Consider the following 15,810-nt stretch of genomic DNA (forward strand, 5'->3'; position numbering starts at 1 on the left):
GGGCTGATCAGCAGCCCCGGTAGAGTGCTGGAGAGAAATGGAGGCGAAGCTGCTGGCCAGACTGGGAGAGAAAGAGAGAGGAAGTGCTGGTCAAAAGCTGCCACAGAGGCAATGGGTCAGTCCCTGCTTCTTTCTTCAGGCCTCTCTCTGACCCTGATTCGCAAGCCCCCCTCAGCAGTCAGTTCTGGGGCACCAGGCCTGCAGCCTAAGCAGTCAGCACTGGGTTGCCACGGCAACCTAGCACTGACTTCCTGTCTAGTCCAGCTTTGGTGGTAACACCCTGGCTGTTTATTATAGAGATTGCCTATGAGACATAGGAGATTTCAGAGCTACAGTGAAATATATAAAAAGGTTTAATACCCATCCCTGTAAAAAGAAGGATTCATTTGATACTGTCAAGTTACTAGTAGTTATTTTTAAAAAATCTTTTGCTATTTGTAATGTCAGGTATTTTTTGCCACAAGTTGAAGGTAACAGACTCCCTTTCTTACCTACAAGATAAAATAATTATAGGGATAAAAGAAAGCTAAGCAAGGCTATAAGAGACCAATGGCACAACCCTGGTTTGAGGGTTTTGTTTTTTAAAACAAGACTATATTTTTTCTTTGGGAATCCTATAGAGAAATGTCTAGAAATACAGATTTCCCCTTCCCCCTTTTTCCTCTCTGAAGGCAAAAGGAGAATAGTAACAGATAAATGACATTCTTACTCATTTAGTAATGGAAAATAGACCAAGAATTCAGGGACATCCACAACACCTTCCAAGTTGAAGTCATACTTGCAGCCAAATAAAGGATAATCTCCTTTCTTCTGAAATTTCACAGTATATATTTCATTTCCAAAAGATTCTGTTTCTGAAGCTTCGAGGCGTCTTCTATATTTTCCCCCAAATCAAAGTAAAAAAAGATTAAAATTATTATTAGTTGAGATTTATTCTGATCAGATTATGCACACGAAAAAAAACCATGATGCAATTTAAAATAGACAATCAATTAGCTTTTTTGGGTTAATTCTCACCTGGAGATTTTTTTTTTATTATTGATTTATTACAGAGAATGGGAAGAAGGGAGAGAGAGAGCAATAATATGAGAGAGACACATTGATTGGTTGCCTCCTGCACACACCTTGACCATGGCCAGGGATAGAACCTGCAACCAGTATGTACCTTTGACCCTTCCACCTGCTGGCCGGCACTGAACCACACTGGCCAGGGCTGATTAGCTTTTTAATAAAATTTTAGCTACTTTAAAGAAGTAATGTACTAGAAGTTCACTAACAATCACACTAATAATAAAATTAGGGTAGAGGGTAAGGCACATTATCACGACAGTTAATTCTCTGTGCCTTGGAATCTGATGTGCAGCTTGTCTAGCACTATAACCTTTGGCTCAATATAACATCAGCCTCCAACTTACACATTAAGATGTTTAAAAGGTTCATCTGTAAATCCGTCTTTTGAACTTAAATCTCGAGTATCTACTCAAATAAATTATCAAAATGTTTATCAATTTTATGATCAACATGGCATGTTTTATAAAGCTCTCTGATAAACATTGCTACTTTAAAATAAGCTTAATACTGAGTCTATTGTAAACCACAATATACTTGAAAGTACTTACATCAGTTCAAAGCTATTGGGAGTGGTACCAATAAAATAGCCTCCAGGGCTAAGTCTCTCACAAGCATTTCTAAGCATCATGTCAGCCTGATCATAGGACTCAAATGAGTAATGACAGACAAACTGACAACTGCAGATGTCAAAATGCATTTCTGGGTCACGAAATTTGTCAATCAAAAGTTCCTAAAGCAAATAAAAATGGGTAAATATGTTAGAGTCCAACATAAAAAAATTTTTTTTGGCAAATTAATTTCTAAAATCAGGGTTCTTAAAATAAAAGTAGACATACCCTCCAACTGACCTATCCTTTCTTTCATGTATAATGAGGATCATAATGAAATCATATTTTCATTTTGTTCAGTAGAAATTTGAATCCCATTTTCATAGCAATTTTTAAAAAGTAGGGATTCTGAAATCATGTTAAAATGTATCAATCAGGAGGAAACAAGGATGGCAGCATAGGTAAGCACCTAAACTGCTGCCCCGCACAACAATTTCAAAACTACAACTAAAAGATAGAACGGATACCATCCAGAACCACAGGAAAGCTGGCTGAGTGGAAATTCTACAACTAGAAGGAAAGAGGAAATCTTACGGAGAAGGAGCGGTAAAGAGCTGAGGTACGGAGACATGCGCGCCCAGAGAGGAAGGGCAGCAGAGTGCCTGGCTGGCTTTCTCTGGCGGGAGGGGGAAAGAAGCCCCCGACTGCACTGAACCCCAGTTCCGACTGCACTGAACCTCAGTTCCGGGCGAAACCCTGTGGACCCAGGCTCATACAGGGGGAGTTTGGACTGTCAGGTAGAGAGAAAGACACCCGGAGACTTGGAAACTCGGAGACTCAGGGGAGCCACGGCGGCAGGGGTCTGGAGGCACAAGTGTGCACAGGGACTGACTGCGGAGGTTACCACAGGCTGTCCCTGAGGAAGGGAGTCAGGGGCTCCTGACTGCACTGAACCCCAGTTCCGACTGCACTGAACCACAGTTGTGGGCGAGCCCCTGGGGACCCACGCTCTTACTGGGGAAGTCTGGACTGTAGGGCGGAAACTCGGGAACCACAGAGGGCGGAGGTCTGGAGACTCGTGCAAGGGCAGGGCTGATGGGAAGCCAAGACTGTCTGCCCCGCCCTGAGACTCCACACCTTCCAAGCTGAGCACAGAGGCTTTTGCAATCTGGCAAGGCTAATCCTATAAGGCTGTCTCCAGCACCGAAAATCTCCCAGTGTAGACACAGCTAATCCTCACAGCCAACTGGCCTGGAGGTCAATTCCTCCCAGTGATACCAACAACAATCAAGACTTAACTACAACAAGGCTGTACACACAGTCCACAAAGGGGTGCACCAAGAGTGTCCACCTCAGGTTAACTGGGGAGGCCGACCCACTGGGCCATATAAGAAACCTAGCACACAAAGCTACTCTACCAACTCAGCAAAGCAGTGAAAAATGGGGAGACGAAAAAACAGATCACAAACGAAAGAAATGGAGGAAAACAAACGACTGGATATAGAATTCAAAACCACGGTTATAAGGCTCTTCAAGAATATCCTAGAAAAGGCCGATAAATATAACGAGACCTCGAAGATATGAAAAAGGACCAACTAGAAATTAAACATACACTGACTGAAATAAAAAATATTATACAGAGATCCAACAGCAGACTAGAGGAACGGAAGAATCAAGTCAAAGATTTGAAATACAAAGAAGAAAAAAACACTCAACTGGAAAAGCAAAAAAAAGAAAAAAGAATACAAAAAGTTGAAGATAGTGTAAGAAGACTCTGGGACAACTTCAAGCGTACCAACATCAGAATTATGGGGGTGCCAGAAGAAGAGAGAGAGCAAGATACTGAAAACCTATTGGAAGAAATAATGACAGAAAACTTCCCCACCTGGTGAAAGAAATAGACTTACAAGTCCAGGAAGCGCACAGAACCCCAAACAAAAGGAATCCAAAGAGGACCACACCAAGACACATCATAATTAAAATGCCAAGAGCAAAAGACAAAGAGAGAATATTAAAAGCAGCAAGAGAAAAACAGTTAGTTACCTACAAGGGAGCACCCATACGATTGTCAGCTGATTTCTCAACAGAAACTATGCAGGCCAGACAGGAGTGGCAAGAAATATTCAAAATGATGAACAGCGAGAACCTACAACCAAGACTATTCTACCCAGCAAAGCTATTATTCAGAATGGAAGGTCAGATAAAGAGCTTCACAGATAAGAAAAAGCTAAAGGAGTTCATCACCACCAAACCAGTATTATATGAAATGCTAAAAGGTATTCTTTAAGAAGAGGAAGAAGAAAAAAGTAGTAAAGAGAAAAATTATGAACAACAAATACATATCTATCAACAAGTGAACCTAAAAATCAAGTGAATTAAAAACCTGAGGAACAGAATAATCTGGTGAATATAATAGAATCATGGGCATAGAAAGGGAGTGGACTGATAATTCTCAGGGGGAAAGGGGTATGGGGGGTGCAAGAAGAGACTGGACAAAAATAGTACACCTATGGATGAGGACAATGTGGGGGGAGGTAAGGGCAAAGGGTGGGGTGGGAACCGGGTGAAGGGGAGCTATGGGGGGAAAAAGGAGAAACAATTGTAATAATCTGAACAATAAAGATTTATTTTAAAAAATGTATCAATCAAATATGACATGTAAAAGAGTTGATCCTTTTTTTTTTGGCTTTACTTGAAAATAACACTGAACAATAACTTGGGTTAAAAAATTCCCCCCCCCCAAAAAACAAAAAAATTCCCCAAAGCTGGCCTTACAGACATTAAAAAAAAAAATACACTAATGTTTTTAAAGGTTTCCAACATTCTAGCAGTATACTACCACTTTTCCTCTCACTTTCAAAACTGCTAACACATGTAGGATGATTAAAGATATCTCTAATAGCTTAATGAGCTAACAAGACAAAGAACAAAGTTCAAGGTGAGACTTTCACCATTCAATTGTCTCTGTAGTTTTACATTTCATATTTGTTAAGCAATTCAGAAACAGATAGAAGGTGAAAAAGAAAACCAGACTATAATATATTGGGAAACTACCCTCATAAATTACAAAGTGAACAAAACAATTCAGTTCTATTTCAAAACACTGGAAAATAAATCTTGCCCAAATGGGAAAGCAACAAGTGATTTCAAAAGTTCAAATTATTAAAAACAAAAAATTCTCAGTGGATCATTAAAAAAATTGATCATGACGGAATTTCTAGTTGAAATGGAAAATGTGTCATAAGGTTTTTTAATGTTGCAAAAGACACTTTTTAAAAAAAGCTAATTTTTAAAACAAATCGTTTACCCAAATTAAATATATAAAAAATAAATTGACAAAATTTTAAAAACCTTGTACCTTTGAACAATCAGCGGTTATAAATTCTGCATTGAAAATATACTCATTATCCCGACGATTTTTCATGTCCTCATACCGCTGCTGACACTGTTTGACAGAAACATCAGCAATATCTGGAAGGGGAAGGGATGTTAGTAACTGTCAACAAAGACGCACAGAGATAAACTGTAAAGCAAAGATGGCACAAATCCATACATTAACCTCAACAGATAAACTATGAAATCTAGCCTTAGTACAAGCAAAAAAGTTCTATTTCCTTCAAAACGAAAGAGAAATCTTTTTTCCTATTATTTTTCAAAAGACATTTAAAAAATTCTATAATGATTTTTAAACACTTATTCAAAGTTAAAAGTAGAAAGTTTAGGTTTCAATTATAAAACCTAACACTGTATGCCAGTTTTGGAAATACTGATTTTATATTTTCTTAATAAAATATTATTTGCCCTTTTCTCTGTGTTGAGATTTGCACTGATGGAGCAAAAGCAATAGAGGATAAAATGGTGGCACCTTATTATGAATTAAAGGTAATGGCGCTAAATGTATTGCTAGTACTTATATTCTTCAGCACTATAAAACTAGCATGGGAGAAAAAGCCAGTTTCATTTAAGAATATTCTTGATAAAGCAGTAAAAATAAATTTTATTATATCTTGGCTCTTGAATACAACTTTTTAATATTCTATGTGATGAAATGGAAAATAAAAAATTTCTACTATATAACAAAAGTTTAAATAGGACTGGTGTGACTGTGTTGTGAGCTGAATGGCCAATTTTTTCATAGAAAATTATTTTCACTTGAAAGAACCACTGACAAAGCGGTTATTCAGACATGGTAATATAGCAGTCATTATCTTGAAAATAAACAAAGTGAGCCTATCGCTTCGAGAAAAACAATGGACATATTTTTTACCAATGATAAAATTTGAGCTTTCAAGTGAAAATTACAATTCAGAAAAACTGACATCTACCACCATGGGCTGGGCATCTTGCCATTCCTTCTGATTGGTGGTGATACTAAACAAATGTGATTTCTTGATGTCAACATAGAGATCTGCATAACTTTAGTGAACATTATTTTCCAAATATTACAAAATCTCATGGGGCAAAACAGCCATCCAAAGTGCAAGATAAACCACTGGAATTATATGTAACAGATTATGAAAAGTTCATTATTATGGTTTCAGATTCCACACTGTGGATCTTCAAGGAACTTGTCAAGTTTTGATATAATATCAAAGATGAATTTCCTATCTGAAAATACTCCTGCATTTTTCAACTACTTATCAAATAAAATAACAAAAACAACATACTGAATGTAGAAACAGGTGTGAGAATCAGTTGTCTATTATTCCAGACTCTAAAGGAATTTGCAAAAATATTTTTAAAATGTCAGTCTTCTTACTAAACTTTATTTTTTAATGGATTAAAAAGATTTTAAAAATTCTGTTTTAATTACTATCATCAATTTATATAGCCACACACACAAAAGCTTTCTGGGGTCTGCAAGCCTTTTTAAGTGTACAGTGGTCTTAAAAGCAAAAAATTTGAGAAGTGTCAATTTAGGCAATGCTTCATAGGTAGTGCTGTGCACTTCCTATTACTCATCACACTGGGAAGAACGTGATGCCTGCTTGTTTCACTTTAGTGTTAAGGCTGACCAGTGGGTCCAGGTACTTGATTCATTCAGTTAAGTTCCTTTCAACTTTACCCAATAGCTTTAGCATCTGTTTATGATTGTTGCTTAGATCTATTATTTCATCAAGGTAGAAAAATTGTGATTTTCATCATTCCTCCTGATTTTTCGATAAATTGACATTTTCCTTTTCGACCATTTGGTTACCTTGAAATACGGTTCATATGGGGTAGGGAAGATAAATACTCAATCTTAATTTATAAATTTCAGAATAATGAATAAGTTTTGTAGGAACCTCTAAGGGTGAACATCATCTCATTTTAAAAACACGCATCTCATGCATAACCCCCATATATCCTGAAATAAAGTATTTTAGTGTCATTTTGATAATGCGATCCATCTTATTTTCCATTTTCCTGATTGACACAAATTACTTTTTCCACACCATTATTATCTTACCGGTACAAACTAGCTTATTAATTCTTCCCTTTTTCCATTTGAGCAAATCTCCACCTTTACCACATCCCAGGTCCAAAACAGTAATGTCACGTGTTTTTTTCTGTCGCAACTTTTCTAAAAATTCCCCTAAAACAGAGAAATAAGTCATAATATATGATCTTCATTTTACTAAAGCATAAATTGTCGCCCCTAATAAACTATTAACTTCTGTCTGACATGTAATATGAAGTATTATATTTTCATTTATGTAATTCATAACTTTTGGTAAACATTTCAAAATATGACAGTTAATAACTTGATCTTCTAGCATTGAAGATAAAAAGGCATGTGTCTGGATTTTAAAAAGTTAAAACAGGTTTTGAAGATTACTTTCAGAATCTGATTCAACATTAAAAAGCAGACATTTTAAATTCTAATTAATACAAAAAGACTCAATTATAGTTCATGATAAAATAAAACCTTATCATTCATAATTTTTTTGTAATTTTCTCTTTCCAAAGCTAAGTATTTAGCTTATTGTACATCTAAGTTAATCAAAATAATTATAGAATAAGAGTGCTTGATTGTCATAAAAGATGTCAGGCTTACCACCCCAAAAAATATAAGTAGTAGTCAAAAAAGTATACATATCCCTTAATTTTACTATCATCAGAATTCTTAAACACTCTGAAGTAAAAAAATGGAATCTTTCATCCCAATCTACCAAATCACATTAAAAGCCAACGAACAGTATCAGTAGTTCCCCATAGATCAATAGCCAAATGCTTCAAATATCAGTTACAGACATCTTAATACCCTTAGATGACTGAAGTATTCAGCATTCTAAAACTTGCAGTAGTATTTGTGATACTACTGCATCCCAAATCTACTTTTTCTGTCTTTATCACTCTGAGTTTAACACTTTCTATTTAATGTGTATTATTTTGATTGCTAGCATATTCTATATAAATGCTTCTGCCTTTCACTGTCCACAGGATCTTAAAGTAATTTCAACAGAAGTACAAGTGTTCCATATTTAACTTACTGCTATGAATCTTAAGAAACAGCATAAAAATAATATTGAAAGAGTGAAAAACAACAATTATAAAATCTCTTTATTTCCATACAGAAAGACTAATGACAGAAATCAAGAAACATTTCAAAGATATCTTCATCACATTCAAGAATAGTACTCAACTATTTACTAAGCTATAAACACTAACAAGAAAGACAGTGAATGACAAAGAATGGATGTTGTGAAGAGAAAGGAAAAAGCCAGAGGGAGCTTTGCATACATAGACCACAAGATTGCATTAGGACCAGGAAGGCAGGTGCAGATGGCAAAGCATCCGCTGAGAGAGTTGCTGGAACAGCTGAAGAAGGAAAATAACATGAATATGCTGAGATAAATTTTTGCTAAGTCTGACTTAAGTCTTTTAATGAATAAATACACGAATAAATTATATATCATTAAAAATATTTAAGATAAATTATCTGCATCATTGGATCTGCAGAAGGTAAGCAAGAGATAATAAATCAGGATTAAGGTCCAAAGATTACCTTAAAAGTATAAGCTACAAATGATATAATACTAACCTTAAAAATAAAAAGAAAAGAAAACTGACACTCAATTACCCTCACTGACAACTGCCAGAGTCAAATAAATAGTATTTTTGTAATAAGACATGACTAAAAATTAAATAAAAATATCAAAATATGTGAAAAAATGAGCCTAGTTTCTACTCTTAACACTTCTCAGAATGTCTAATTTATCTTTAAAAGTTAGTAAATTATCATCAAACCTAGTAGAAAGTATCCATAATTAGCACTTGTTTCCAGTGTAATCAAGAAAGTATTTTCACTTTTTTTAAAAAAATATATTTTATTGATTTTCTACAGAGACGAAGGGAGAGGGATAGAGAGCCAGAAACATCGATCAGCCGCCTCCTGCACACCCCCTACTGGGGATGTGCCCGCAACCAAGGTACATGCCCCTGACCAGAATCGAACCCGCGACCCTCGAGTCCGCAGACCGACACTCTATCCACTGAGCCAAACCGGTCAGGGCTATTTTCACTTTTTCTAAGACTGGCTTTAAAAAAACAAAGAAAAACTTCAAAATACACTGGCTTTTTAAAAACCTAATCTTGTGTAATAGTCTATTTGATGTAGCAATAAATATATCCAGAATCATACTTCCTCAACTGACTTCCACTTTAATTTCAAAGGTGAGTTTCCACAGATAAAATACTGGATCCAAAAAGTTGAATGTCTTCAAAATCCTCAATGTAAACTTTATTTTCTCCTCAAACACCATACAAGTAAAATAAGTTCAATGGATAATCAACAAACATGATCTTTACCAACTCATTAAAGACCTCGAAATAAAAAATCATGATACTGCCAATTTCCTTGATTTAACGGAATCTGAATGTTTAATCCAACAACATGTCATTGCTCCAAAACTATTATTAGAGTAAAATAGAACAATTTCTTAATAGCATTAATTCTAATAATAAAAAGGGGTATACTACCTTTTGAAAGCCTGGTTTTCAATTTAATATCCATTAAACACTTGTTAGTATCTTTATATAGTCAACAAAAGTTAACATAATCTTTTAATCTCAAAGGCCTATTTTTAGTTTTGGTTCCAGTTTTATAAAGTCAAGGTTTGATGATTAAATGAATCTAAATTAAAGATCTAGCAACTTGGGATATGATTAACCATTTAGGGGGGAAAATGAGACATAAGCTGAAATAAAACATTCCAAAGTATAAATAAAAAAACAATCATACCAATGAGGACGCTTTTCATCCAATTATTAAAGTTCCTTAGGTAAAATATTCGGCTTTGGCTACGCTTCTCCAAGCCAACTTCCTGAAGTTCATTGTAGTGGGCAGCCACTGTTGAGCTGTGTCCTACTTTTAAGTGCTGAAAATAAGAGAATGGAACAACATTAAGGATTAGAACATGGCAAAAATAAACCTAAAAGAGCATCCTATATAATAAAAGGCTAATATGCAAATAGACCGAGGGCGGAACAACCGAACTGGTCGCTATGACATGCGCTGACCACCAGGGGGCGTGCACAGAACATGGTGGGCGTCGGCTGAGGTGGGATGCAGCAGGTGAGCGGGGTGAAGTGAGTGGGGGGGTGCCAGACCAAGGTGGGGTGCTAGTCGCTATCATCGGGGCAAGCCTCTGGTGGTTATTGAAAATACTTTGCTCCCATGTGCTGTGGTCCTGCCTGGCACTCTCACCCGCTACCGGTGCCTGGCACCGGCCCCCAATCACTTGGCACCGTCAGGGTGCAAGCAGTGGCTGCTGGCCCCGATCACCCCTGAGAGCTTCTCCACCTCCCCCTGCTCCTGAGGGTCCATCGGTGCAGCAGCCGCTGCTTGCACCCACTGACAGTGCCGGCCCCATTTGCACCCACTTCTGGTGTTGGCCCCAATCGCTCCGCACCATCAGCAGCTGTGAGAGGGGCCAGCGCTGTCAGCATGTGGGAGCAGCGGTAGCAGGAGCAGGGCCACCGGCAAACAGGGGACCAGGGGCTATGGCGGGAGCGGCTGGGCAGGGGCATGGAACGGAGGATGGGTTGAGATCCACCCCTGTGCCCACTGCAGCCTCGCAGCCAACAGTTGCTTTCAAGGTGCACAAATTTGTGCACTGGGCCCCTAGGCTGACCTATATAAGGATAAAATGCTAATGAAATTGGTAAATTTCACTGAACAGCAGCATTAGCCACAGAAATCTCACTAATTATAATCAGATGTAAGACTTGTTTTCCCTTCCCTACTTTTAAAAAAATCTCTAGGTTTAAAATTTTCATCTTGATCTTTTGTCCATATAATTCTGCTATCAATGTTTTAATAAAACAAGTACTCTTCTAATGCTCTAATTTACTCAATTCAATAAATTCCAGTCAGTGGATGGGGTTCCTAAAAGAAAATGAAATAGAAATGAGTAATATGTATTATCCTATATAATAAAAGGGTAATATGCAAATTGACCCTAAGGGGTGGGGGAAGACCAGGAACAACGCACACTGATCAGCAGGGGGCAGACGCTCAATGCGGGAGCTGCCCCCTGGTGGTCAGTGCGCTTCCACGGGGAGAGTGCCGCTCAGTCAGAAGCTGGCTCATGGCTGGCCAGCGCAGTGGTGGTGGCGGGAGCCTCTCCCACCTCCACAGCAGCACTAAGGATGTCCAACTAATGACTTAGGCCTGCTCCACTAAGGGCTCCCTGGCTGCCAGAGGTATGTCTGACTACCAGCTTACCTAGGGGATCGGGCCTAAGCTGGCAGGTGGACATCCCCTGAGGGGTCCCAGATTGTGAGAAGGCACAGGCTGGGTGAGGGACCCCCCATCCGCCCTCAAGTGCACGAATTTTTGTGCACTGGGCCTCTAGTATAATTATAAAATAGCTGTGATCATTACATGAGGCCATACACAGAAAAGGATTCGAACTCCATAGGCTATGTTCAGTGTCAGTGATTCTTACTATTATTTGCTACTAGAGACCCTGTGCACGGTATTTGTGCACCGGGGAGGGGTCCCTCAGCCCGGCCTGCACCCTCTCCAATCTGGGACCCCTCGAACATCCCTCTCACAATCCAGGACTGCTGGTTTCTAACCACTTGCCTGCCTGCCTGCCTGCCTGCCTGGTCGCCCCTAACCACCTCTGCCTGGCAGCCTGATGCCTCTAACTGCTCCCCTGCCAGCCTGATCGCCCTGACTGCTCCTTCCTGCCGGCCTGATCACCCCTAACTGCCTCTGCCTCGGCCCCCACCACCGTGGCTTTGTCCAGAAGGATGTCCGGAAGATGTCCAGAAGATATCTGGTCTAATTAGCATATTACCCTTTTATTAGTATAGATTAATCTATTTCAACATTTTCAATTTGTGCTCCCTACTTAAGGCCCCAAGCATTCTGCAAAATTCCCATAGTAGGTACAGGGCTTCAGATCCCCATACTTCCTGTTCAACCAAAGATTTTTACTTGAGAAAAGGGTTCCACTGCTAGTAAAAGTTTGAAAACTAAGTTTATAATACAAGCTCCTCTCTGTTACAAGTATTCACACTCCGCTAATGACAAATGCTTAGTCTATCTAAGCAAACTCCCCCTCATGGCTGATGGCAGAATTTTACTCATTCATTGAAGCTCTCTTTCCCTCCAGATCCAGATTTTGTCTCTGATTCCTTTACAATATGGTATTCCCAGATTAAAACAATTTGATATTCCTTGCTCTATAGTATCCCTGCTAAACATCAGGCTTCTGTGTCCACTTAGCTAAAATTGTATGCAACTACCCAAACAAGAAGTTGAAACAATATAGTTAAAGGAGTTGCAGTAAGAGAGAAATGTAAAACTGGGTATAATTTTTAAATGTATCATTTTAAGTGATACTATTTCAGATACAAAAAGAGATGAACACCTAATAAAAATGAAACAAGGTAAATCATATGGAACTCATACTCTTGTCTTTTTTAAATGCTAAGAAAAAGCAAACCATAAAACTAGCTTTCAAGTTTCTAGTCAAATAAGAGTTTGATACCACAAAAATTATTTCATTAGCAGAAGTTTCACCTAAATAAAAACAAAGTACAAGAGTTAAAAACTTACTCGATCTTAATACAATAAAAAAGAACATTCTAAAGTTAAGATTATGTAAAAATCAGTATTATTTCACAGCTGCTCCACATTTCAATTTAACATATTCCATTATGAATAAAATAAAATACATTCAACATACTTTCTGCTTTTCAGAAACATCCTCAAGTTCTCTTTTTCTCTTTTTCGGAGTGCCATCTACAGGAGAAGGTTCATCTTTTGGAAAATCATCAGTTTCCAGCCTTTTTTCCCTTGAAATGCCTTCATCATCACCAGAACCTTTTTCCTCTGGTACAATTTCAGCATCAAGTTTTCTTTTCTTGGATGGAGTGTCTTCTCCACAGCTGGAACTCTCTTTTACAAGATCATCTGCAAACTCCATTTTTCTTTTTTGGGGAGTGTGTACTTGCATAGGAGCCTTTTCAAAAAGCTCAGTCCCAGGAGCAGTTGTGTTTTCATTATGGCTGAATGAAGACTCTGTTACCGAATTTACTGATGCTTTCTCTTCTTCAAGAGAGATCTTTTCACATTCCTCTGCTTTTACAGAATTTTCCATTTTTGATTACTTAAATAGATGATAAAACTTCATGAACACTGAAATGGTAAAAATTTGATATTACCTATAACCACTTTAAAATAATTTTAACCAGAAGCTAACCATTCATTTAATTTCAATGATCAACTAGGAGTTTTTTAAATTTCATGAAAATGATGTTAATATACATTAATATCAATTTATGAATATACTAATGTGGGAGTACTAATTATAATCCCCAAACTCTTTTAGCAATCTTACTCATAAAAGTCACTACTGGCATTAAAACTGACAAATGAAGGGGGGGGGGCATACAAGTTCCTTTTCTATTCTGATCCTTACTTTATAGCCTTGATTCCCAAATTGTGTGCTAGGCACTATAACAAATTTATACAGACACAGCAGGATATTTTAAAATTTTAAGGGAAGCATAGTGATATCTGGTATCTGGAAGATATCACAGATACAGGTTCAAGTAGAGCACAATTTCAGCTGAGCAGATTGCACTATATCCCTTTCAATGACATCATAACTTTGTGAAGCAGATATTTTTGTGGCACTGAAGAAAATCAATTAAACAGGAAATGAAGTTGGTGATATCGAATCTTATTTCAAGGCTTGAGAAGTTTTACAGTATCCAACAGGTGCATAGATTCTATTAGTAAGGACTCCTGGTTAACTAAAAATTAAACACAAATATTATTTTTTTAAATAAAGTTGCTAGGACATAAATATTTAAATTATTTTTAAAATATATATATATATTTTATTGATTTCAGAGAGGAAGGGAGAGGGAGAGATAGACATGAATGATGAGAGAGAATCATTAATCAGCTGCCTCCTGCATGTCCCCCACTGGGGACTGAGCCCACAACCCTGGCATGTGCCCTTGTCGGAATTGAATCTGGGACCCTTCAGTCCGCAGGCCAATGCTCTATCCACTGAGCCAAAGCAGCTAGGGCATACTTAAATTCTTTGGACTAAACTAATGAATGGTACTGTTAGGTATTTCTTTTGGCCTGGAGGCATTGAAAAAAAGACACACACAAAACACACATCAGAGACACTAAGGGCAACAAGAACAAGAAAAATGTGGGAACCTGTAGTTGACTTCTGAAATCCCTATTTCGTAATAGGTTTCAGAATTAGGTAAAAGTGAAGGTAGTGGCTTTGGACAAGAAGTTTCAAGACTCAGCCAGCAACTTAAGAACCATTAAGACTCTTTCAAACGTTCTTAGGCCTAATGGATCGGGAGGGAAATAAGTGAACTATCTATTGAACAGGAATGGAGATCCATTTACTGTCACTTAACAAATTTACTCAACTCTTACTACAGAAGAGCTCAATGAAGCACTGTGTGAATTACTGTTCAAGATGCTTTCAGTTTATACGTACCACTATTAAAATGTTAGGCTGTATTATTCAAAACAAATGCAAAAGGGAGACCAGAAGTCCAAATCAGAGGGGGGGGGGGGGGGAGAGCACCCAAAAAAGTAATTTTCAGAATGACTACTTAAAATGATTACCTAGTAAAACTGGCCTCCAAATGATCAAACCCCTATCATCTCCTCTCTCCTAATAAAGAACAGAAATAGGTTTTAAATGGAAATTAACCAATGTGATTTATCCTCTTTAGCTGTAACTAACTACTGAAATTTATATTGGGAATAGGTGTGAAGTTTATATATGCAACTCTACTTCCACAGATGAGATGCCATTAAAACAATCAATTCGGTCAGAATGACAAAAAATTCCAAACGATGGCAGAAATAGGTGAGAATCGACTGTCAAAGTGTGATAATGAATAGACTCCAAGTGCAAGAGTGTTGCCCTTCAGAATCCTGGAGGAAGGAGTTTACGGGAGAGTCCACTGACATCGAGTTGGAGAAGCAATAAAATGACCAGACATCCAGGCACCTTTAATGCAAGCCGCCTCCGTCATTTCAGTTCCACAGAGAACCACCGAGCATAGGGCTGGGACCGCCGGGCTTACGCTCAATTGGGGTAAGCTCTCCGTCCCGACCCGCCAGCCAGTCCGGGTCAACGCGAGGGCCCAAGAAGTCGCGACAAGGCGAGAAGGGAATTTTTCAGCCAAGTTCACCCTCTTCCGTCACTGACGCGGCCTAGCTCTTAAACCAAGCCTCCGGCTCAGGTTTCGGATTGGCCGCTCAAGGTACACACATGCTACTTTGTATCTGACACTCCCACACTCTCCGCCCGACCATGAAGAGCGGCCTAAGGCTGCTCTCCGGACTCGCTAGGTCTGGAGGAGCAAGAGCGCCCACCGGCTCCCACAAGTACTGCCCATTTTGCTCCGCGCTGAGGGCACCATAAACCCCTCGCGAAGGGTACAGAAGGCACGAGGCTAAGACAAAGCGAGGTCATATCGGGAGTTGCAGTACCCCTTCCACCTTGATGGCGGCGGAGGACCCAAAGACAAAGAAAAGAAGGGCCGCAGTCCCAGCAGCACACTCACCCATACAGCCACACACGGTTCTGTTTGCGGAAGCGGCGAGCCGCGCCACGCTTGTGTAGTTACGCCACTTCCGGGGAGGGCGCTGGTCACGTGACGTTGCTCTCGGCCGAGAGTGGAGCGACGCGCGACCCTTCGCGCC

The 15,810-nt window shown here is 38.8% G+C and overlaps 1 protein-coding gene across 1 annotated transcript in view; it reads right to left on the minus strand.

Annotated features, from left to right (window-relative positions):
- The window catches only part of RNMT (RNA guanine-7 methyltransferase), a 33,823-nt gene extending 18,083 nt beyond the window's left edge, over positions 1-15,740 (minus strand). Inside the window, exons 1-7 of the mRNA XM_080684056.1 lie at positions 15,672-15,740; positions 12,803-13,254; positions 9,844-9,979; positions 7,069-7,194; positions 4,978-5,090; positions 1,620-1,801; positions 710-874 (exon numbers count right to left, since the gene is read on the minus strand). Of these exons, the coding sequence (XP_080540182.1) occupies positions 710-874; positions 1,620-1,801; positions 4,978-5,090; positions 7,069-7,194; positions 9,844-9,979; positions 12,803-13,216 (1,136 nt within the window). The 5' untranslated portion in view covers positions 13,217-13,254; positions 15,672-15,740. The remainder of the gene's footprint in view (positions 1-709; positions 875-1,619; positions 1,802-4,977; positions 5,091-7,068; positions 7,195-9,843; positions 9,980-12,802; positions 13,255-15,671) is intronic.
- Between the last annotated feature and the right edge of the window lie 70 nt (positions 15,741-15,810).

Source organism: Plecotus auritus, assembly GCF_963455305.1.
Source record: "Plecotus auritus genome assembly, chromosome: 8".
Lineage (NCBI taxonomy): Eukaryota > Metazoa > Chordata > Mammalia > Chiroptera > Vespertilionidae > Plecotus > Plecotus auritus.